Here is a 24,698-nt window from a genome sequence, read left to right on the forward strand (position 1 = left end):
GTTCTCCGCCTTTCTGGGGAGGGGGTGTTGGCGGGAAAGGCCAGTGCGACCTCAGTTCCCCAAAACCTCGGGCTTCCCCTCTGCCGGAAGAGTCCGTCAAGATGCGCAGCCCTCACGGATCCCAGGAGAGTCTCGTGAGGGAGGGAGCTGGTCCCCCAGAGACTCAAGGCTATTGACCTGCCTTCACCCGGTGCGGGCAGGAGGCTGGAGTGGAGGGAACCACTGGGTGGCCTAAGCACTCTAAGATAGAATTTGTCTTTAGTTTAAAAAAAAAAAACAAAAACCAAAAGTGTGGGCATGTTTGTCTGTAACAGACAGGACTGCTGAGGAGCGGAGGTGTAATGATCACTTGGGGTGGTGGGAGTGGACAGTGGGGACCAAAGGAGCAGAAGTCTAGATTCTGCTCTCATTTGAACATCCAGAGGAGGAGGCTGGTATTTGAGGCATCTGACAGTCACTGTGCACTGGCTGTGTGCCCAGCACTGTGTTCAGTGTAGAAGACCATAAAAGTATGTAGGGACGTTTGTGGTTGTCTCTACCCCATCCATCCCCCCCTTCCACCAGTTCCTGTTTCTGCTGTGGCTCTGTGTGGTTAGGAGAGGCTGACTGTACCCCCCCGATTCATGTGTGTCCATCAGCACATTCCATCCCCTGGCCACTAGGGCATGGGCATGTTCCCGTGCCTCTGGAATCAGAATGAATCTCAAGACTTTTGTTGGAAATCCTGGGTTATAGACTTTCTTTTTCCTCCTATACATAAATAAGAAAGCTTGAGGTTCTGGGAGCTTCTGACAGTCTTTCTGGGACATTGAAGCTATTCCCAGAGAGGATAGATCTAAAGAAAACAGGTTCTTGGTGACAGTGTTGAGCCCTGCCTGAAGGCGGCCCTACTGCTAGAAGCGAAGGTATGTGAACCAATAAATTCCCTTTATTGGTTACACCAATTTTTATCAGATTTTTGTATCGGTTGCAACCAAAAGCATCCTAACTGATGTCTACCCTCACAGAGCTTAACTTTGCAGCCAAGAGAACGACGGTTGCCCTAAAGGCTGAGTGATTTAGTCTCTGGCTATGAGAGAAGGATTCCTGAATAAGATAGGTGGGATTTCAATGGTGAAAGGAAGAAGGAGAATATTCCATTCCTTCTTGGTAGGAAGCAAGAGGTAAGAGAGAAGGATGCATTTGCAAGACTGTGATTTTCTTTTTGGGGTGGAGGGAATGGGGTGTCATGGGAAAATCAAGTGTGGATATTTGGGAAGGGGACAAATTGATGGGAGCTTTGAAAACCAAGCAGATAAATGTCAACAATGACAGAGTCAAAAGGAAGTTGTCATGGGGCTTGAGCAATGAAGTGACATGAAATACTTTAAGAAAGAATATCAGAGTGATGATAGAGCCAGTTGAGAACAGAGCCCAGGAGGCCACGGAGTTATCCAGACACAATGTGACAGGATGGAAATAGGAAAATAACACCACCAAATATTTCCTGATGCCTACCTGGCTTGAATCACTTTGCTGGGTGCTAGGAATATAGGATGTATAAGACTGACACCTATCTTCAAGGAGCTTACATTCTACTGAAGGCAGAGATAAGTGTGCAAAGATAGCAGGAATAAAGAGAGCAGGATAGGAACGGCAAGGAAATATGTGTTCACAATAAAGGAACAAGTAATGGCTGTGGTGGAAAGACTTCACAGAGAGGTGACAGTGGAGGTGAATGTGACAGTGTGTTGGAAGTCCTGCCTGGGCTTGGTGACAGAGGGGACGTGGGAGTTAAGGAAGAAGGAAGAGCTGAAGCTCATCATAGGAACAGAAATAGAAACATTTTGAAGGCAGACTCCAAGATAGAGGACGTCACTGTCCTTCCCACATTTTCTGGCCTGGAGAACCTAAAGAATGTTGATGTCATGGGCAAAAAAGAAAAAAAAAGAGGATAATAAATTTTAAAAATAATGGCTATGAAAACATTATGTGTTTTCATGTTTCACATTATGTTTTCACATAATGTTTTCATTATGTTTCACAAGCACTGTTAACACTGATAATAAACATAAGGGGTAGCTGCTTTTCCTATAATTTTCATTCTGTGGATGAAGAACTGAGAAAACACAGTGGGGATGCAGCAGAGTCAGAATGTAAATGGAGGCAGTTTGACTGTGGAGCCTGCACTCTTAAGCGCAAACTGAGCTACCTGAGGATGTCTGCTGCATGCAGGAAAAGGATGACTCTGAAGTAATTTCAAATGACAACAAGGTTTTGTTAACTACTTTTGCTTTAGCCCCAAGATACTTCCACATCACGTTATGAGTGACGTATAGATTTCTTGCCAACCCCAAATAATAAAACCCACCAAACTGACAAATCCAGGGAGGTTCATTGTGACTGCTTAGCATGAAGCATCTGCAAAGTGCAGTACAGGCATTGAATAGTCATTAGCCTTACCTTACAATACTCTTGTGAGTTTCTTACAGCTGGGACTCTGGCCAAGTGTGCGAGAAGGGCAAGGTGAGAGATATAGAGAATTCTGGGGACTTCTGCTTCCCTAAAGTTCTTGAAAGAAATTACCAAAGGTTAAGAAGCGTTTTCTCAATCTACATAAGATAATGTTTAGTACATCTGAAACCCAGGTAAGAAATATCCAATACAGCTTAGCATTTGAACTATTATCTGCCCACCCAGAAACTCCATTAGGAAAACTATCAAATGATGTAAGGGACCATATTTTGTGAAATTATTTGTTTCTATTTAGAAACACAGAATCAAATGATTCTGAAAATGGGGTCAGTGTGGCAGCTGGTGGTTGCCATCATGGAGGAATCTTTCCTGGGGTTATTCTTGGCCTCAGCCTCATCAGGGTACAGAAGGGACTGCAGGTAATTAATGTACTTGATTGCGGCTCTGAGGGTTTCCACTTTGCTGAGTTGTTTCTCCAAGTACTCCTCTGGCAGATGATGTCGGAGCTGGGCATAGCCTTCATTGACACATTTCACCCGCTGCCTTTCCCGCTCATCCCTTTTCTGGATAAAGGCTGGCCTGTAGGAGTATTCACACCTTCTGTAATTTGGATAAGGCATTGGGAAGGAGAAGGTGCAGGGTTCCCCATAATCTTCCATGATCAGAGAGTCACTGGAAAAAGGCAGCAATGGCAGGTCTTCAGAGTAAGGAGGTGGCACCGGGCCCTCAGGGTACAGGTGGAACATGATCATGGGGTCCAGATAGAAGGACCCGGTCAGTGGCAAGTGGGTGGAATCAGTGAAGACAGGCAGTTTGTCTGGCAGATTGGAGTAGCTTCTATTGTCCATCATTTCCTCTTTAGCCTGGAAACAGAACCAAGTTTTTTAATTTGGCCAGATCAAAAGAGAACAGGTATCGACAGAGATCAGAGACTTTTCTGCTTTGATGAATAGTTTCTGAGCTCATTCTGAAAACTTGATGGGGTTACAACATTCTTTGGGTAGTAAGGGAGAGGATTTTTGATGGTACACAGAAATAGCATGAAATAACATTGACTTGCCTTGTGAGAAAGTTATTCCCTTTCAGTCCTTATGATTACAAGGATATATCTTTAGTCCGATGAGAGTGTGTTTTCCATACTACTAGAATGCTTTCTAATCCTCCTCAGATGGAAGCCTTTAACAGGAATAGTATCTAGTTAGAATCTAATAATATTTTACTATTAATTTCTATTTATTGTGAATTATACTGATTTCACATTTACAGTAGTGATACAACGTCTCTTTTAAAAATAAAGCTACTTGAGTAAAAAATGTAAATTGATTTACAGAAAAATAGTAAGTAAATAGCAGTACAGGTGGAACACTAATATAATGAAGATTGTGAAGGTGTATGCAAATACTGACGTTTGGGAAACACTGAAACACCACAATATTCAAACACGTGTTGGAGAAATTACAAACTAGTTAGTGATCATGCAACCTCACAGGCATAGCCTTCTTAAATGATACCTGATATGCCGGGGGCAAAACTGAAAATAAAAATAAGAAAGGAATCATTTGGTCTTAAAAATTCGCTGTAAGATTTCCTTAATGAGAAACTCCCCTAACACATTTAAAACATGGTCAATTTACATATTTTTACTTAGAACTTTAAATATATTGAGTAAAGTACATCTGTATTTAGGTATTTTTTTTTCATGGAACTTAAAGTATTATATTCCAAGATGTCTCATATCAACGCATTCCCTTCTTCTGAATAGGCCTGCATCCAGCTTATTTATTACACTACCATTACTTTTTGCCTTTGACTGTAATAATGTGGTCACAATGGATTTCACAGGAACATTATAGTGTAACTAGTTAACTGGAAGTCAAGGAAGTGCTGTAGGAAAAGAGTGTTTTTCTTTCAGTCATTAACATTCTCAAGTTTCAGTCTTGGCTTTGCCTCTTCTTAGCTGTGTGTCCTTAGGCAAATTTCTTAACCTTTCTGAGCTCTGGCTTATTCCTATGTCCAACTGAGCCATCAACTATTCTGCAGGGTGGTTGTGAGGATTAAATGAAAAAAAAATACATAATGCACTAGGTATTAGTTCTTTTCCTGTTTTGTTTCTTAACAGATGAATACTTGTGCAGCATCCCTTTCTCACCTGCACCTTATAGAAAACCTGGCTTATATTTTCTCTAACACTGGAAAATCAAACATTGATCTATCCAAAGCACATCTGTTGAGAGATGAAGAACATACCCAAAATGGAAAAGGAAAAGCCACATGAAATCTAATTTTGGGCTTTCAGAAAAGAAGGAAAGGTGGCTTTCTTTTTCCACAAAAAAACCAGCCCTAATGTTTTTTTTTTTTTCGCGGTACGCGGGCCTCTCACTGTTGTGGCCTCTGCCGTTGCGGAGCACAGGCTCCAGACGCGCAGGCTCAGCGGCCATGGCTCACGGGCCTAGCCGCTCTGCAGCATGTGCGATCTTCCCAGACCGGGGCACGAACCCGTGTCCCCTGCATCGGCAGGCGGACTCTCAACCACTGCACCACCAGGGAAGCCCAGCCCTAATGTTTAAGGGCAAGATTAGGTAAACACTGGCACTTGTTTCTCTACCTGAGTAAAACAAAACTCTGCAGGCTGCACTATGTAATGACAGGAGCAGTCTCTAAGCACCAGAATTCAAGTGCAATAAAGTGTATTACAATTCTTGTGAAAAAACCTATTCTACCAAGTATGGCTACAGAAAAGACAAATGACTCTGGAACCAGAAAGGGCAGTAGGGGATGGGGGATAGCAGATGAGGGGTGGGAAATGTGAGTGGTGGGGAGGGTTATAATGTCATGGTGAAAAAGGCTGAAAAAGGAATAAATGCCAGGAAAAGCTCTTCCTAATAGAGGTGTGGTGGTGAGGGAATGAGATAAGTGCCATGGGTCCAATTAAAAATCAAAACAGAGGAAATGAAAGATTCCAAGTTACTGATCCAATGGCCTAAAATAACTAACATAAAATGAAAATCTCTGGATTACAAACTAGCCAAGATTCTGTCAAAAAGAAAAAGTTGCTGAGAAAAAGAGTTGGGAAATTCTCGAGCCAAGAATTCTAGAGGGTAAGCGATAAAGGATGTGTATGGCAGAAGTTGGGAAATGATGGCACAGTGGGTATGGAGCCCCTATTACTACATTTCTGAGAACATCAGCACCTGATTTCTGCCTATAGCTAACGAGCCAGAACTGATACAACAGGGTACCAAAAAGTAAAGCAGATGTCATCAAAGCTAATTGCACACCAGAATTCTTTCGGTATAGTTCATCCTGACTGATAATTTTAACAATATCTTAAGCCTTGACCCAGAAGAAATCTGAGTAATTTGTATACGCAGCAGGTAATTAATAGTTTCTAGGTTTTAACAAGACGTTGCATAGCTCTTGGAAAAAGAGCCTGGTGTCTTTGGAGACACACTGATGAGAAGCCTTTTCTATTGAGCATTTCCAAAAAGTTCACCAATCAGTGTAGCAGCATTTAAATGACCCTGTATTCAAAGAAGAAAATTTAACAACAACGGTGATAGAATGAAAAAGGCAGTAGCGAAGAGGATCGAGACAGGAAGTCTAGTGGCAGCTGGACATGTTTGTAGAGATTGAGTAAAGGTTTTAAAAGAGAGCCACACAGGCTGTAAGTGCTGCAGCTCCAAAGCCAGATACACGCATAGCTAACAAATGCACCTGCCTTTTAGGGAAAATCTCAGGTGTCTGTCTTAGAACTCTTCTGGGAAATAAATGATGAGGTCTTAATGATAAAATCCTAAGAGATTCTGGATGCTCTGCTGAGCATAAAAGCTTCAACTTTCTGAGGGATTACAAATATCTAGCATGGAAAAACCAAAAAGCTACAACTACACATATAACTGAATTACTGAATGTTAGGCCTAGAGAAACCTTAGAAACCCTCTCATCCAATCCCTCATAATTGTTGCAGAGCTAGTAGCAGAGCAGAGGTCAGAACCTAAATCTCCTGACTTCCAAACCCAAAAACACTTTCCACTCCTCCAGATGACTGAATCATCAGCAAAACTGACTCTTTCAACATATAAGCGTATTTGATAGTTTAAGATAATGGAATAATCAGATAGCTGAAAAAATTCATCATTTATCAACCGTGCCTAGGGATTTTCTTAAAAACCATGTTTTTATTCTCCACCATGGGCCACTCTGGAGAAGAGTCTCTTACCTGAATTTTGTTGCCGAGAGGCTGTACTTTGGGCTGAGTCAGACTTAAACTGATTTATAGGTGATCATTTAGTAACAACATGCAAAATAGCTTACAGTTAAACAGAACTTCTCAGTCTGGTTTACCTGTTTTCTCTACCTAATATGTAGATATGACAACATACAACAATACTAAATAGAAAGCTTTGCTTGCAAAATTGGACTCTTGTAACAAATTCTTTTATTAAAAGAATGCCCCCCCATTTATCTGAGTTATATAATCTTATATCAAAATTATTTATGGAAAATATCTTTAAGTAATAATCTCATAATGTGCAAATATTCGCCAATATTTTTAAAATAGAGATTAAGGCCATAACCAGGAAGCTCAATATGAACTTACATTTTATTATATATCTATTAAAATTTTTTTCCTTCTAAATAAACTATTTTCCAGAGCAATTGTAGATGCACATCAAACTGAGCAGAAAGTACATAGTTCCCATTTACCCCCTGCTCTTACATATATGCACATTCTCTTCTACTACCAATAGGCCAGCCCCAGAATGATATATTTGTTACAATTGATAAACCAATATTGACACATCATTATCACTCAAAGCCCATAGTTTACATTACGGTTCACTCTTGGTGTTGCACAATTCTATGGAATTTGACAAATGTATAATGACATACTATATACTGATTTTTTTTTACTCCATAGTTTTGCCTTTTTCAGGATGTCATATAGTTGGAATCGTATAGTAAATAGCCTTTTCAGATTGGCTTCTTTCACTTAGTAATATTTATTTAAGGTTCCTCCACATATTTTTGTGGCTTGATAGCTCATTTCTTTTTAGCACTGAATAATATTCCATTGTCTGAATACCGTATCACCTACATGTGGAATCTAAAATATGACACAAAGGAACTTATCTATGAAACAAACAGACACACAGACATAGAGAACAAATTTGTTGTTGCCAAGGGGGAGGGGAGTGAGGGAGGGATGGATTGGGAGTTTGGGATTAGCAGATGCAAACTATTATAATATAGAATGGATAAACGACAAGGTCCTACTGTATAGCACAAGGGACTATATTCAATATCTTGTGATAAACCATACTAGAAAAGAATATGAAAGAGAATACATACCTGGGTCTTCCCTGGTGGCGCAGTGGTTGAGAGTCCGCCTGCCAATGCAGGGGACACAGGTTCGTGCCCCGGTCCAGGAAGATCCCACATGCCGTGGAGCGGCTGGGCCCGTGAGCCATGGCCTCTGGGCCTGCGCATCTGGAGCCTGTGCTCCGCAATGGGAAAGGCCACAACAGTGAGAGGCCCGCATACTGCAAAAAAAAGAATACATACCTGAATCATTTTGCTGTTCAGTAGAAATTAACACAACATTGTAAATCAACTATACTTCAATAAAATAAATTTAAAAAAATATTCCATTGTCGGGATGTACCACAGTTTACTTATCTATTCACCTAGCAAAGGACTTCTTGATTGCTTCCAAGTTTTGGCAGTTATGAATAAAGCTGCTATAAACAGCCATGGGCAAGGTTTTTGTGTGGACATAAGATTTCAACTAACTCAGATATTAAATACCAAGGTGTGCAATTGCTGGATCACACAGTAAGTGTATGTATAGTTTTGTAAGAAACTACCAAACTCTTTTCTAAAGTGGCCATACCATTTTTGCATTCTCACCAGCAATGAATGAGAGTTCCTGTTGCTACACATCCACACCAGCATTTGGTGTTGTCAGTGTTCTGGATTTTGGGCATTCTAATAGGTGTGTAGTGGTATCTCATTGTTTTAATTTGCATTTCCCTGTGGACATATGATGTGGAGCATCTTTTCAAATACTTATCTGCCATCTGTATATCTTCTTTGGTGAGGTGTTTGTTCAGGTCTTTGCCCTATTTTAAAATCAAGTTGTTTGTCTTATTGTTGAGTTTTAAGAGTTCTTTGTATATATTGGAATTTATCAAATATTTTCTCCCAGTCTGTGGCTTGTCTTCTTGTTCTCTTGACAGTCTTTCACCAGAAGTTTTTAATTTTAATGAAGTCCAGCTTATCAATGATTTCTTTCTTGATTCATGCTTTTGATATTGAATCTGTCATCAGCAACCAAAGGTAATCTAGATTTTCTCCTATGTTGTCTTCTAGGCGTTTTGTAGTTTTTTGTTTTGCATTTAGGTCTGTGATCCATTTCCAATTAATTTTTTGAAGGGTGTGAGGCCTGTGTCTAGTTTAATTTTTTTGCACTTGACTGTCCAGTTGTTCCAGCACCATTCACTGAAAAGACTTTTCTCCATGCTCCCATTGTTCCTTTGTCAAAGATCAGTTAACTACATTTGTGTGCATCTATTTCTGGGCTTTCTATTCTGTTCTATTGATCTGTTTGTATTCTTTTGCCAGTGCCACACTGATATTGACTTCATTACTGCAGCTGTACAGTAAGTCTTGAAAACAGGTAGCGTCCGTCTTCCCATTTTGTTCTTCTTCATTGTGTTGACTTTCTGAGTCTTTTGCTTCCTTACAATCAGTTTGTTGATATCCACAAAAGAACTTGATGGGATTTTGATTGGGATTTTTTTTTTTTTTTTTTTGCTGCATTGGGTCTTTGTTGCTGCGCGCAGACCTTCTCTAGTTGCAGCGAGCAGGGGTTACTCTTTGTTGCACAGCAGGGGCTTCTCATTGCAGTGGCTTCTCTTGTTGCGGAGCACGGGCTCTAGGGCATGCAGGCTTCAGTAGTTGTGGTGCACGGGCTCAGTAGTTGTGGCTCGTGGGCTATAGGGTGTGGGCTGAGTAGTCATGGCACACGGGCTTAGTTGCTCGGCGGTATGTGGCATCTTCTCGGAACAGGGATCAAACTGTGTCCCCTGCATTGGCAGGCGGATTCTTAACAACTGTGCCACCAGGGAAGTCCGGGATTGAATTGAATCTATAGAGATCAAGTTGAGAAGAATTGACATCTTGGTAATATTGTCTTCCTATCCATGGACATGGAATCTCTCTCTTATTTAGTTCTTTCTTTCATCAGTTTTGTAGTTTTCCTCATATACATTTTGTACGTATTTTGTTAGACTTATACATATTTCATTTGGGGGGATACTTATGTAAATGGCAATTGTGTTTTAATTTCACTTGTTCATTGTTATTATGTAGGGTAGCAATTGACTTTTGTATCTTACCACCTTGCTATAGTCAAATCACTTATTAGTACCAGGTTTTTTTTTTTAACTCTTTTGGATTTTCTTCATAGACAATCATGTCATCTGTAAACAATGATAGTCTTTTCTTTCCCAATCTGTGTACCTTTTATTTTATTTTGTCTTATTGCATTAGCTAGGATTTACAGTATGATGTTGAAAAGGAGTGGTGACAAAGAACATCCTTGTCTTGTTCTCCTCTATTCCTAGTTTACTGAGAGTTTTCGTTGTGAATGGGTGTTGGATTTTGTCAAATGCTCTTTCTGCATCTATTGATAAGATCACATCATTTTTCTTCTTGAGTGTGTTGATGTGATAGATTTCATTAATTTTCAAATGTTCAAACTGCCTTGCATACCTGGAATAAATTTCACTTCGTTGTAGTTGAACTTATATCTTTTGATACTAAGAATAAAATCAATAATTTTAGGTTAGATTTTGGGGTTTAAAAAAAGTGCTTTTCACTAACCAAAAAATGAATTAACGGCTCCTAAAATCTCATCCTTATGAAATTAATGTAATTTAGTTCAAAAATTTCTTAGAACACTCCTTCATGCATTTTAAATCCCTCAGTTTATCAAAATGATATCTGTATACTTTCAGAGACCCATCTAAGTATCCATACATTCTCTCTCCCTCCCTCTCTCTCTACACACCCACACCCACACACAGATAATTTACTACCAGTGTTTTATGATTAGACTGGTATAAAACAATAGTCTTACAACAGGGTACAAATTGTCTTTGCATCTTCAAGTTCATCATACAGCAAAAGAGGGAGGGGAGAAAAGTTAGGAGACATAGATACACTGGTAGGTGTTTCAAAAATTATTTTTATTGTTACATTTCAAAGAGGACATAGGAAGAAAAAAGCCAGTTATCCAATAACTGCTATACCTTTCAGAGGGAGGCAACTGGAACTCCAGTGCTAGTTCAAAGCTGTACACACTACAGCTCAAACAGCTGCCTCTCAACCTGACTGGAGATGCTGACAAATATGTGTATGTCATCAATCCAGGGAGGCTTGGGTCTAAAAGAAAATTTCTTTATTGCAAGTGTCCAAGTCCTTAGGATTCATCCTTAAAGATACTAGAAGAAGATGAGAAAGACCACACACCAAGACTATGTTTATTCATTAGAGTAAACTAGCGAATGGCCAGTTTGTTCTAGGATGCATTGCATCAGACATCACAGTACAGGAAGAAAATCTGCATCTTGTGAAGAGCCACCAGGCATTTCAGATCCAATTTACCATGAAGTGCAGCCACAGGCCAACCAGATGTCCAGATAATATAGTCAGTGCAAAATTCAAATAGGTAAGTCAGGGCTTTGATGAGGCTGGCAGACTGCAAAATATAAATGAAACTTGAAAATAAAAGGCAAAGTCTATTTACAACAGATTGTTTAGTAAAGTGACTTGAGAAAAGTCATGTTAAGCACTTCCCAAGTATCCCTCCCCTACTCTGCCAAAAACAAAAACAAAAACAAAAAACACCACACAAAAACCACCCTTGAAAATTATCTTGAAAACCAAATTAAAACTGTGTGGTAAAAAAGAGAGTGCTTTTTCCAGGTAAAGGACCTCAAGATAATTTACAGGCAGACATATTTTTATTAGTAAAAGTCACAAATAAGAAAAGGCTAACGTTGCTTGAGGCATGTGCTTTCAAAAAATGCCTCCATTAATACATTAACAAGAAAGGAAAATACCAAGCATGTTTTTGTTTCCAGTTTTGAATTTTCCAGCAAGAGTTAGTGAAATCAACAGGGCATTAAAACAAAACCCAGGAAAACTCAGTCAATTTTTTCCCATTGTCTGCCTCATTTCTTTCTAGTCACCTTGAATTCGATTCCCAATTAGCTGAGGACAACATGACGGTCAAAGACGGATTTTCGCTGCTCTTGAACTTGAAGCTTCCAACGCTGCTGGGCATACTCTACCTTATTCAGCACATTGGCTCGACTGCGGGAGCGGGCCAGCACATCGTGGGCATTTGCAAAAGGCTGGTGATCCTGAAAGTCCAGGAATGGAGAACATCAGACGGTATGGTCCGTGTAAAACACACACACACAATAGCAGTTATCCAGCCACGGAGATAGGAGCAGCTGGCCTTTTCAAACAGACCATCTAATTTGGCCAAGCACTCTTAGGCACTCAACTGCCAGAAGCAGGATGAACTCAACTACAGAAATAGTTGGTTCAAGTAAAATAAGCGATGAGGAGGTATTTGTGCAAAGTTCCCATGAGTCACCATTTCCAAAGACATTCCCTTAAGAAGTAGGGATCAAGACAAAGACAGTGGCCATTTATATTAAAGAGAAGCCCGTCTTGATGAGTGGTGGAAAGAAAATCTATTTTGCATGTTAATATCTATATGTTACAGATACAGAAAGTAGGGCTTTTCCTTGTTTTATTCGATACTATATAGCTAATCTGTGGCTGAGGAAACTCTTATCTTTTAATTTCCTGACTCCCATTATATTAAAATTGTTACTTGCCAGCTTGGGGCCACATTCATCCTGGGAGATGAGTTGACTGGATCCTATCTTGGTTGGTTTCCATCTCTTCTTATGCCCTCAACACCTACATTTCCCCCCTTCCCCAATCTGTAATGAACAGAGACATAGCTCAAGTGCTACAATTACCCTCTAGTGCTAAGGACAGTAAGGAATTATTACTTCAGCGTTTCTATTTGGTAAAGACTTGAATCTTTCATTGCTGAGCACACAGTAGCTTCCATGTTAGCTGCCGCATTAGGAAAGAGGCCATTGAAGGGTCACCCAGGTATCTGTGTAGAAAACGAACCTGTCCTGGTCAAAGTAAACCAATGTAAACCAATGCCACTGATGTTTGTAGTCATTACACAGGAAACCACCAGGCTAATCTATCTATGAATGAGATATAAACACAGCTGCCTAAATGACAAAAGGCATTCAGTATTAATTTATTGCTTTTGTTTGCCTTTTCCTTGATCTCTTTTTCCTGAACCTGGGTTAGCAAAGCTCCTAAATGTTCCAACATAGGATACAAGTCACAAGTCAGACCTCTTAACCTTTGCCTCTCGGAAAGAAACAATATTGTTTCGCATGTTTGCGAAAGCTCTATTATATACCCAGGGCAGGAGTCAGCGTGTCTATGGAAAGCTATACATAACTGCATAACTATATATATAAAACTGTAACTAAACAGTGTTTTAACACCTGGTCTTCTTTTTAGAGCAAGATATTTATATAATGTCGACATTTCAAAGACATCAAAGAGTTTTCTGTAAAGAATTTATCCCTGCCTTCTTTACCAAAATTGCTTCAACTTTTCACTTACTTTAGGTAATATCTTGTGCAAACCCCATCCTTTTTTTAACCTTACAAATGAAAATAATAAAAACAATTCCGCAAAGTTCAAATGTTTCAAAGATGTAAGAAAGAACATTAGGAAAGAGGAAGGCGGCTAATGTTGTTGGATTACTTTATTTCCCACGAGGAAATAAACCGATCCAAGGTCATCTAACAAATGAGCACAAGCACAGGTCTTAGCTCCCCTAAACTTGACTTGGTGTCATATCTTCTTAGCACACTGATTTTGTTTAGGTAGATTAAAATGACACTATCCGAATATGGTGCTTCAGTGAACTTGTATATAAAACATTATTACCATTGGTTTGTTTTGACATTAACAAGACTGGGAAGAAGGATGTACTTTACCAGCAGAGTGCTTCTCAATTTCATAGTCCTGTTATCTACTCTTCAAGGTAGGGGGAGAAACATCTTCTTAAGGAACAAATTTAAAGGACTAAACAAACAGTTAATCCTTCTGGCCTATTCTCCATCCATCAGAACAAGACTGAACTAGCTGCTCATAGTCACGGATGCCGGGAGAATGCAAATAGAGATTTACCCTTTATATATGTTTGCACTTTTTACACCTGATAAAATTACAATAAGTACAAAACATGTTTTAATGTAATGCTTTGATCATAGCAATGATGTGTCGTGGATGTATAACACAGTAAATATTGTGACCACTTGCATTGAGCTTCTTGACTACTTGTGCTGACTCTCACTTGGTTCAAAGTGCTCTACACCCGACAAAAATAGACAAAATTAAAACGGAATTTAACAAAAGCACGTTTAAAGGCACATAAAGAGTGAAGAACTATCATCTTGGATTAGCAACAATTGTAGCAATTTAAATTGAACTTCTTTTTGAACAGAGTTCTTACCATAAATTCATACCTGTGTTTAGAAAACCTCTCTCTGCCCAGAATCAATTTAACAGATATCACAAGTCAGCCAGGCCTCTCAAGACAATGTTCTCATATGATCAACATGCTCACAGAATCAATCACTGGTGAACAAAATGGTTACTAAGCACATGGTCCCATCAAATGCCTTTCCTACCTGTTTTTATCTACACATTTGTGCATCCATTTCTTTTATGTTCTGTCTGTATTACATTAATATTGTCTACCCCTAAAATCAGGAACCAGATATTTAATGCTATAAGGGATGTAGTTTAAGTCAGAGTTTCTGTCTCTGTGTCTATAATGAAACGGTTTAGGTGGCCTTTGATACATAACATTTTCATATGTTAGTAGTTCTCAACTGGGGGTGATTTTGACCCCCAGGAACATTTGGCAACGTATGTGGACATTTTTGATTGTCATGATTGGGATGAGGCTTCTAGTGGGCAGAGGTCAGGGATGCTATTAGATATCATGCAGTGAACAGGACAGCCCCCTACAAAAAGCAATCATCTGACCCAAAATGTCAATGGGAAATGTTGTATGTGAATGAAAATTAACATGGGAACAGTATTTGAGACTCTAATCCTTCCTGATATGGAAAAGTTACTTGTTATGTGTTGGTTGAATTACTAAAGGAAGCAAGGGGAAAAGAGGCAAAGAGAGGTATTTCTATGAAAGTTCTTCACAAAACGAAAATGAAATCTTGCTCAAATTAAGTTGAGTATTCAATATCGATATTCATGAGACAAGCAGGCTCTGTAATTATAACTTAAGCCATTCATTCGGGATCCCCTTTCTCATCTTTTACCAATGGGTCCATAAGCCATTCCAGAGTAAAAGGACTTTTGACTGTGATTGGCAAGGCTTTATCCTGGCTTTGGCTTTTGGAATTGATTCTTGAAACTCTACTAAATTTTATTCACTTTAAGAAACATAGTTCAATAAAGTAATCCAAAATAAAAAGCAATTTCTAAAGAATATTATATATGTAATAATGAAATAGTGGAAAATTTGGAAACAAACCCAAACAGGATAATGACAAAACAAACAATATAATTCTATAAGCCATACTGAATAACAAATTTGCGGACTGTGTCAATTTCTCAAAGGTTTTGAGTGAAGTAATATTAATTATATATACAAATATGAACGTGTTTTAAAGATAGGAAGAGAATCAGGAGTGATGGTTTTATTTTTCTCTAGAGTTAAAGATCACAGATTTTTTTAAAGGAGGAGGAAAATAGGAAATATAAAACATCAGCAGGTTATCAAGCTGTACTTCATTAAGTAAAGAACATTATGGTTTTCATGCTTCCCTTCACTAAAGCCTCTTTGCCTTTTAAAATATTTGGTGATGTTGACAGGAAAGGTGTTCAGGCAGGAGCCTAGGAAGAAGACTATCTCCAATGCTTTTCTCAATGTAAACAGGAAAAGGCAATGAAAATTGTGCCCTTGGTAGTGAAAGGCAAAGCCTTGTACAGCACACTCACCAAGGATCATCGGTCTAACCACCATATTTATGGCTTTACAGAGCAATTTCCTCATAAATAGACATACACTAATATTAGAACTGTCTTTAGGTTCTCTGGTGGAGGATCTGCTCCAGATAGGGACATCTATTATGTAACTACTCTTTACATGCACTTTATATCAGATGATGACAGAGACTGGCCTTGAACAGCTAGGGCACGCTAAGAACTTACCCCAACATCTTCATCGCTCTGTATCAATTGTGAATGTCCAAACAGGCGTCTCTTCAGTATGGGCTCAACCAGAGTAAGATACACCATGTACAGAAGCAGAAGGCCCAAAATGGAGAGATAAATTATAATGGTAACCTAAAGGAAATTGAAAATAAGTTATATCTCTGTTCAAGCCAAGAAATCTGAATTTTGTATAATAATGTTAAAGCCCTAGTGAAGACTTATCTATCTGTCAAGCATATAGGATTTCCATACAAATCAGATTCCAACATAAGAAATAAACTCAACTCTTTACCAAAGTATTATTTATAGAAAAAAAGGAAAGAAAGCATTTTGCCTTTGGGATCTTTTCACGAGTCTTCAAATTCCATCTTCACCTACTGCTAATCATTTGCACCACTGCTAGCACAGCAGTTCTCTTTTTTCACCTGAATACAGTGTCCTAGATTGAACAGCACTGTAGTCAAGACCACTTTCTGTTAGGATCTCTAACAGAAAATGTAATTCAGATGAATTTCAACAGCATACTGCTTTAGATCAATTTAGATATACAAAAATACATTTTAGGCACATGATTTTCTTGAGATCTTAATTTGTGTGGTGTCAAGCAGTACAGTGTGACACCTCCCACTAGAATGGCTACAGTTAAAGACAGTCAATACCAAACATTAGCGAGGATGTACAGAAACTGAACCCTCATATGTTACTGGTGAGAATGTAAAATGGTACAACTACTTTAGAATACAACCTGGAAGTCTCTTAAAAAATTAAATATAAACTTACCTCTCTTAGGAATCTACCAGAGAGAAAGGAAAACATACACCCACAGAAAGACATGTACGCAGATATTGATGACAGCATTATTCATAAGAGTAAAAATCTGGAAATAAATGTCCATCAACTGATGAATGGATAAACAAAATGTGGTATGTTCATGTAATAGAATGCTATTCAGTAATAAGAAGGAATTAAGTACTGATACATGCTACAACATGAAGAGACCTCAAAAACATTATGCTGTGTGAAAGAAACCAGTCACAGAAGACCACATATTTTATGATTCCATTTATATGAAATGTCCAGATCTGTAGACACACAAAGCAGAATAGTGATTGTCTAGGGCTGGGGGTAGGAATGGGATTAACTATAAATGGTTATGAGGGATCTTTTTGGGGTGATGGGAATGTTCTAAGACTGGATTTTATTTTTTTAATTTTTTTTTAGAAAGTTATCAGGGCCAATACCCAAAGTATTTATTTATTTTTACTTTTTGGCTGCGGGGCATGTGGGATCTTAGTTCCCCATCCAGGGATTGAACCCGTGCCCCCTGCATTGGAAGTGCAGAGTCTTAACCACTGGACCACCAGGGAAGTCCCTAAAACTGGATTTTTAAAATTGGTTTTAAATTTGCTAAAATTTATAAAATTGTACACTTATATGGGCTTCCCTGGTGGCGCAGTGGTTGAGAGTCTGCCTGCCGATGTAGGGTACACCGGTTCATGCCCCGGTCCGGGAAGATCCCACATGCCGCGGAGCGGCTGGGCCCGTGAGCCATGGCCGCTGAGCCTGCGCGTCTGGAGCCTGTGCTCCGCAAGGGGAGAGGCCACAACAGTAAGAGGGCCATGTACCGCAAAAAAAAAAAAAAAAAAAATTGTACACTTATAATGAGTGACATTTGGGGTATGGAAATTATACACTAAAATTTTGTTAAAAAATAGAAAAGTACAGTGATGGTTTCTCTATGGGACAGTACCCTGCTGGAGCAGGAGCTCTCCACAGGGTCAATCACAGCAGGGATCTTTGTAACTGGCATAGCTGACCACCCTAGATTCCCCTGAGGCTTTTTTTTTTTTTTTGCAACAAGAATGGGGACCTCCATATAAAAAAATTGGGGAGAAGAACTATTAGCCACCATAATAAAGTAATTGAACCCATTAGAGGTCCATATTGTGATGAGACTGATCTACATTCCATTTCCTATAAAAGATAAACAAAGGACATCTTAAAATCCAGAAGTGATGTTTTCTAGGATAGAGTAGTCACTCTATATATAACTTTTTCTAAGGGTTGAGAGGGCAGGAAGAAGAAGGTCTAATCATCCTGCTTTCTCACTAATCTTTGGCATACGTGGCCTGCAGAGAAGCTGGAATGTCTTCCTGGGAAATGCTAATTATACTCAGGGCTTTTTTTGTGCCATTTCACATATCACATCTATCTAAAGTATCCTAATTAATGCACAAGGCATCTCAACGAGGCAGGCGGAGAGCAGGCCCCTTGCTCCTTTTAGGGTGCGGGCTGGGGATGAGAAAGGCGGGGGTAAGAGGGTGCTGGGGAACAGGATGGAAGAGCAATAGTTTAGGTAACTAAATAGAATTCAAGTGTCCAAAATTTTCTTTCTTGTCTAGATACCACCAAAAACTGTTCCAGAAGCAGAAAAGATGGATTATTGTTTTTTCACCTTGATCGTAACAGAACTTCTCTCCTCATATTTGCATTCACAGCGTAGACAGTATGCTTCTACATCAGGCCCCCGCACAGGCATGGGGTCCACAACATGAAGGCAATCGCTGAAAAAACAAAGATAAAATACTGCCTAAACCTAGCTGGATTTTCTACTTGCACTGATCAAACCTTTCCTGAAATCAGGAATAATCACTGAACTTTCCCAATGAAAGAATGAATATAAGGAACGAATAATCAGTAAGGGAAGGGAAATCATTTCCTCTCTCAACATTAGCGATTTGGTAAGCTTTAACAGTCTAAGAAACCATAAAGACACATACGTAGCAGCTATTTTCAAAAGTGCTATTTATAGTTAAAATGCACCTGAAAAATCCCAAATGGGACTGAAAACTACTTAGCAGATCAAGTCGTATTTAGACTTGTTCATTTAGCAAGTAAAACTGCTTTAAATGATTTAAAGTGACCTGGAGCATTATTCAAATATGAGATTACCTCTTTTATGAATTAACTAATATCATCTAAACTGCCACAGTGTGGTATATGAATGGCTAATCACACCTAACAGTTGGTAAATTATGAAACTCTGAAAGCTGAACACCAGAGTAAGAAACAATTACTTTTCTTAATGAGCAAAAGTCTATTTAAAAAGCATGGAGAAGTAGGATTAGGACAACAAAAATATTTTAAAGTGAAAACACTACCTGGCAACGGTACCTAAAAATAATAAAAGGCTGAATGTTTTTGTGGTTGGAGGTTTATTTTCTCCCCATTTTCCAGGTCACTTATTTATGGCTTATGAAAAAGCAAGCCTATCCAAAAAATCTTTTTCCCAGAAATCTGTCAATTCTAGGAAATAATTAAATTCTTACTCTCCCCGGCTATTAAGAGCCCACTACCCTGATCACCTTCAGCAAAGGCAGGCAAAGCTTCGCTGTCCTCCTGCTGGCTGCTGGGCAGTTTCCCTCCCTCTTGTGCTCTCTCCCTTAGGCATGTCTGGCTGCCTCAAGAACTCTACCACAGCATCCTGTCTCACTCCACCCACCTTCTTGAAGGCATCCAATGCTCCAGTCTGATTCTTTCCCTTTGCCCTATCAGAACGTACTTTTTTGTGTTCTGTTCCCTCTGAGCTGTGGCATAAGAAAGAAAACCCAGGGGCTTCCCTGGTGGCGCAGTGGTTGAGAATCTGCCTGCTAATGCAGGGGACACGGGTTCGAGCCCTGGTCTGGGAGGATCCCACATGCTGCGGAGCGACTAGGCCCGTGAGCCACAAGTACTAAGCCTGCGCATCTGGAGCCTGTGCTCCCCAACGAGAGAGGCCGCGATAGTGAGAGGCCCGCGCACCGCGATGAAGAGTGGCCCCCACTTGCCACAACTAGAGAAAGCCCTCACACGGAAACGAAGACCCAACACAGCAAAAATAAATAAATAAAATTTTAAAAAAACAACCAAAAAAACAAAAAAAAGCTACAAAAGACAGTTAAAAAAAAAAAAAAAAAGAAAACCCAAAATGGCATGAATGATAAAAGTTCAGTCAGTTTTCCTTAACAGGTAATTTAATTTTAACAAAGGTAGTAATGATATTATAAGTCCCAACTGGCATAATTTCAAATAAGAGTAAGGTCCCACAATTCACACCAGACAAGGTGTGATATTTGTTCCAAATGTACAGAAGACCAGGAACGTATCCAGCTGGATGCAGGCATAAAATAGACAGAGGAAGCTAAATCCCACTGCAGGGGTATCTAGCTCAGAATCATAGAGGTCATCCAGCCCAGCACTCTCGGAGAGGTCACCTGTACAGGTCACAGAGTAAAGTAATAGCTAAAAGGACCAGAATCCAGGGCTCCTGCCTCCTAGGACAGCCCCCCTGTATCTCTCTGAACCTCAGGAAAATGAGACTTATCTCCTACTTAGTTTTCTATTTCAGCTTCAGAAGCCTTAGCAACAATACTTAAGAATTACTTGGGAATCTAAGTGTTGAGTATTGAGTGTTTCTTTGGAAGTACAAATACAGTTTAACAACAAGGAGATTTTGAGTGCTGTGCAGGATGGGAGAGGAAGCAGGAAGGTTGGTTCTGACTGGCCACTCACTGTGAACACAGAACCCAGATACAGAACACAACCACTTCAGGAACTAGGCGACACCTCCCCCTAGTGCCAAAAGGAGGACATTATCAGCTTCAAATCACACCTCAAACATAAACCAGAGAACTCAAATTTTTCTTAAGTTAGACAGTATAGGTCAATGAAGAATTAAAGCTAACAACTGGACAAAATGGAGAGGCCAGTCTTCCAATATCTTATCTGACCCTATATATAAAAATATATATAGGGTCAGATAAGATATTGGAAGCCTCGGAAAACCATAACACCTTGATTAGTCATAACTTGCCTACCCTTCTAAAGCCAGTTAAAAAACTGTCAGTGACATCTGTGAACCTATCCCTAGTAAAAGACTAAGCTGCAGAAAGGAAGCAAGGGAGAGAGGGAAGAAAAATTCCAAAGCAAGCCTTGTTTTCAACTGTTTATTTTCAAAGCTCCCTATTTTCACCAATAACCAGGGATAAATGATATACGGTTCTCTGTGAACCTGGAAAAACAAAAAGTCAGTGAAAAGATTAGTGCTAAACACTTGAATAGTGAGTTCATTTGCCACTCAAGTAACAGGCATCACATTCTATTACTGATAATAGAATAAACTGATTGTAAGTGCTCAATATATTTGGAAAATTTATAGGAATAACTTAAATTGGAGTTTTCTTTTCATATAAAGTAACTTGCTGATATAAAACCTAGAAAAATAGCTAAATCACTTTGTAGTATGAGACAATTTAAAGTAGAACACAAAAGCTCACAAGAAGTTCTCAAGAATACACTTACCAAATGTCAGATTGAACCTAAATACACATCATGGGAAGAACAGACAATGACATCAGAAAAGCTAAACATGCTCAAAGGCTGCCTTTTCTTATTCAAAGTCAGCTTGGAATATTGTAACAGAATGAATTTAATTCTGCTTTCAAACGTTCGGGGCTATTTAGCTGTGAAATCGGGCACATGTGAAAGTACGGAACATTTGGAGCTATTTTTCTTCTAGGCCTATCCTGGCAATCTTCCATTACAAACCATAAAATGTCCCAGTCCAGGGTAAGGAGCCCACCTATGCTGCTACAAAGCAACTGCTTCCCAATCATTTTATGGCACATGTAGAAAAAGCTATTATTTGTAAGGTCCACTGGGATAAATAGAGAAGGCTGCTGGTGGCTAGCTAGTCAGGATCCCAGTCATCACAGGCCTGCCTGATTATATGCCAAGGGCTGAAGGGATCAATGACTTGGCATACCTATAACCTATTAATAGCACACCAATTGGTACACTCTGATATTCATGGCTCATTCCCATTCCTTCCTGAGCCTTTTGACACTTTTAAACATAGTCTCCTATACCTGACAATATATCATCCAAACCTACAAATTGTAAAAACTCTGACCCAGATAAATGAGGCTTGCTTACCTTCCACTGAGAAGCAAGAGGGAGGACCAAAATTTAAGGGGACACAGAAGGGTAGCTATGGGTAGTCTGGGTGCCACAAACTCAGCCCCATCCCAATGTAAAAGCCTCCCTGCCTGGGGATTTTGGCTACATTCCTTTGGGCCTACATCATGCACTCAGGGCCTTACTCTCACTTTTTCAAATAGAAATGGAATTCAACACTTTTGCTTAAAGAGAAAACAGTACATTGGAAGAATATCCAGGGCTAACAGTGACAACCAAAGAAAGAAATTTGACAGATAATTCAGTAATCCAGAATACTTACCAGTCTTTTTGGGATATGTTCTTATTATAAATACGCCCAGAATTATCTTTATAGGGAGGACAGATACATTTACATCGGACATCCTCAGAATTCTATAACCAAAATAGAAACTTGTTGACAGTTTATCATCAATATTTTTAAAAACTGCAACTTACACATTTTGCTAAGCATCCCCTGCCAAGTATTCTAAAACCATTCATTTAAAATTTTAAATAACTTTGAGATATACACGTTTTTTAAAGCCATTGGTAATGCTAATGAATGATTATATACTACATAAAATTATTTTGAAATAACATCTACTATCTGTGACTTGTTAATCACATTTTTGTGTCACATGACAATCAAATTGTGCTAATGTTATCACCATCTACCTGCCAGTAGAAAGACGAGGTAGACAGACAGCTGTGCCTGCAGATAAGAATGCTGATTACAGAAGGATGGGGAAATATAACTAAAAACTACTCACAAAACAAATCACAATTCTTCTCCTCACCATCCTTCCACCCTTTGGTAGAAAGGTATTGATATGGATAAAATGGGTTGGGCCAGAGTCCTATAGAAGGGGTGAAGTTTTGGAGGCACTCAGCTACAATTAGAAAGGAAGTACTGGGTTGGCCAAAAAGTTCGTTCGGTTTGTGAACACGTTCAATAAAGTTCTCTGTGGAAATGAAGAATGTGTCTTTTATTTTTACTTAAACCGAACGAACTTTTTGGCCAATCCAATACATAAGGGAAGTACTGTCGTGTAGCTGAGATCAGTTTGGTCTACCCTTCCCAGGAAACTTTGCTTCTAATCCCTGAGAGACAGAGAGGACAACTACTGATAAAGCAAGTTTCAAGAAGTGGAGGAAGGGGTGGCTAAATTTATGAATAGAGGGAGTAGGAGATGCTTCCCCAGCAAAGGGGAATCTAATCTGAGAAGGCAGCAGCTCATTAGTCTCCAGAGGACCGGGTCCAAAGCTCCTATATATGGTGGTATATCTGGCAGAGTTGGTAATTCATTTACTCATTGAGCAACTACTTAGTGAGCATTTGTCCTGTGCCAGAACTTGTGTGCAATGAGGTGGATTCAGATAAGCGTGAGACATGGTTCCTGCCCATAATTAGGACATGCCCAAGTAAAGGAGACTGACAAGTACATGGTTACAATATACCACTTAGAGTGATGACAGAAGATATGCAGAGGGTGCCAGCAGTGTTTTGAAAGTCAGGAGACTTGCTGCTGTCCCTGTTTCTGGAGGGAAGTAGGGAAGATTTCAAAAAGAACCCTTGACCTAAACAACAAGGATCTACTGTATAGCACAGGGAACTATACTCAGTATCTTGTAATAACCTGTAACGGAAAAGAATCTGAATTACTTTGCTGTACACTTGAAACTAACATAGCATTGAAAATTAACTACATGCTTCAATAAAAAAAAGAACCCCTGACCAAAACCCCCCTGATCTGTATACTTGTCACCCATCTTTCCCAGCCCCTATATTTAAAGGTATTATAGAGTAAAGCTCCAATTTAAAAAAGAAAAATGTCATTCTGTTTTCCCATCACATTAATGTGCAGGCCATCTCTTTTCCCTAGTAAGGAGCTAGCTCATCAAGGACAGGTCTGGAGGGTATGGGCACGAAGGGGACTAGATAGCAGCATGAGGGGGACCAGAAGGGCCAAGAAATGGAGCAGGGGAGAAGGCCACAACCTCACCTCTCCTGTAGTTTGGATCCTCCCTTACCCACTAAATTATCAAGAAGAGAGAAGGCAAGAAAGGGGCCAGGAGGTCTGGAGGGAGTCAGGTGAGGATATGAGGCCGGTGAGAGAGACTCCTGTAGGTCGTATTGAGAAGGAAGGCTGCCAGGAGAAGCAAGTTCCCACAGTGGGAAGGGAATCTGTTCAGGGGTGAGTTGAGAGGAGTTAGTTCCTAAGAGGGAAGACAGCTGTGAGATGCGGGCTTCCTATCATTTGGGCCTGGGGAATTGAGGCAGTGGTCTGCGAAGCCGGTGGAGGGCGGCGGTGGACTGTCAGAGCTCAAGCGTATAAAGTTAGTTAAAAGCTCTTAGAGTTGGAAAGGCTGTCAAGTTTGGGGGCGGGGGGTACTGTCGGGGCTGAGAAGGGAAATTCAAGGAGGCGGAGATGCTGTCCCGACTCTGGGCGCCGTCAGGGCCGGGTGGGGCTGGGGCGGGGTGTCAGCTCCGTGGGTGGGAGGGGTGCGGACGGGGACCGTCAGACAGCTGGAGCAGGAGGGCTGGACTGCTCCCTGACTGTCAGGAGGGTTCCGGGTGGTAGTCGGCCAGGGCTGTGAAGCTAGGGGTCGGCGTGTCAGGGCTGGGAGAGGACTTGGGCGGGACGCAGGTGGACAAGGCCGGAGGCAGAGGAGGAGCTCCGGTCTGGGGCGAGCGCGGGGCGGGACTCACCTTGGCGGCGTCCGACAGCTGCACTAGCAGCAGCACCGAGAGCGCCAGGCAGGACAGGCTGAGCATGGAGCCGAGACGAAGGAAGCCGGCCCACAGGGTCGCCATCGCTGCCAGGCCCAGCAGTCCCCACAGCCGGAGCCCCCGAGACCTGCTCTCGGTCGGGCTCCGGCTCGGGCTCCGGCTCCTCCGC

The 24,698-nt window shown here is 40.3% G+C and overlaps 2 protein-coding genes across 2 annotated transcripts; both read right to left on the minus strand.

The window, feature by feature from the left end:
• Nucleotides 1-2,759: 2,759 nt before the first annotated feature.
• Nucleotides 2,760-6,741, minus strand: LOC307056227 (achaete-scute homolog 3-like; the record flags this gene model as incomplete). The annotated part of the gene is given in 3 exon segments (XM_079708792.1): nt 2,760-3,317; nt 6,674-6,723; nt 6,726-6,741. Coding segments are annotated over 3 exon segments (624 nt in total).
• A 3,946-nt stretch (nt 6,742-10,687) lies between these two features.
• On the minus strand, nt 10,688-24,698 carry LOC307056118 (transmembrane protein 9B). The gene is made up of 6 exons (XM_079708602.1): nt 24,509-24,698; nt 22,100-22,191; nt 18,278-18,386; nt 15,820-15,954; nt 11,712-11,885; nt 10,688-11,218 (listed from the first exon to the last, which is right to left on the minus strand). The coding sequence occupies exons 1-5, from the start codon at nt 24,611-24,613 to the stop codon at nt 11,730-11,732; spliced, it is 597 nt and encodes a 198-aa protein (XP_079564728.1). The 5' UTR covers nt 24,614-24,698; the 3' UTR covers nt 10,688-11,218; nt 11,712-11,729.

The sequence above is a fragment of the Hyperoodon ampullatus genome, assembly GCF_949752795.1.
Source record: "Hyperoodon ampullatus genome assembly, chromosome: 7".
NCBI classification, from domain to species: domain Eukaryota; kingdom Metazoa; phylum Chordata; class Mammalia; order Artiodactyla; family Ziphiidae; genus Hyperoodon; species Hyperoodon ampullatus.

Bases quoted from the DNA above. Each gene is read 5' to 3' on its own strand.
- LOC307056118 (XM_079708602.1), bottom strand. From the start codon at position 24,613: ATGGCGACCCTGTGGGCCGGCTTCCTTCGTCTCGGCTCCATGCTCAGC. The intron at 15,955-18,277 runs GTGAAAAAACAA...AATTTCCTTTAG, and splicing joins GAAGTTCTGTTACGATCAAG to GTTACCATTATAATTTATCT. The intron at 11,886-15,819 runs GTAAGTTCTTAG...CTGGACTTTCAG, and splicing joins AGAGCGATGAAGATGTTGGG to GATCACCAGCCTTTTGCAAA.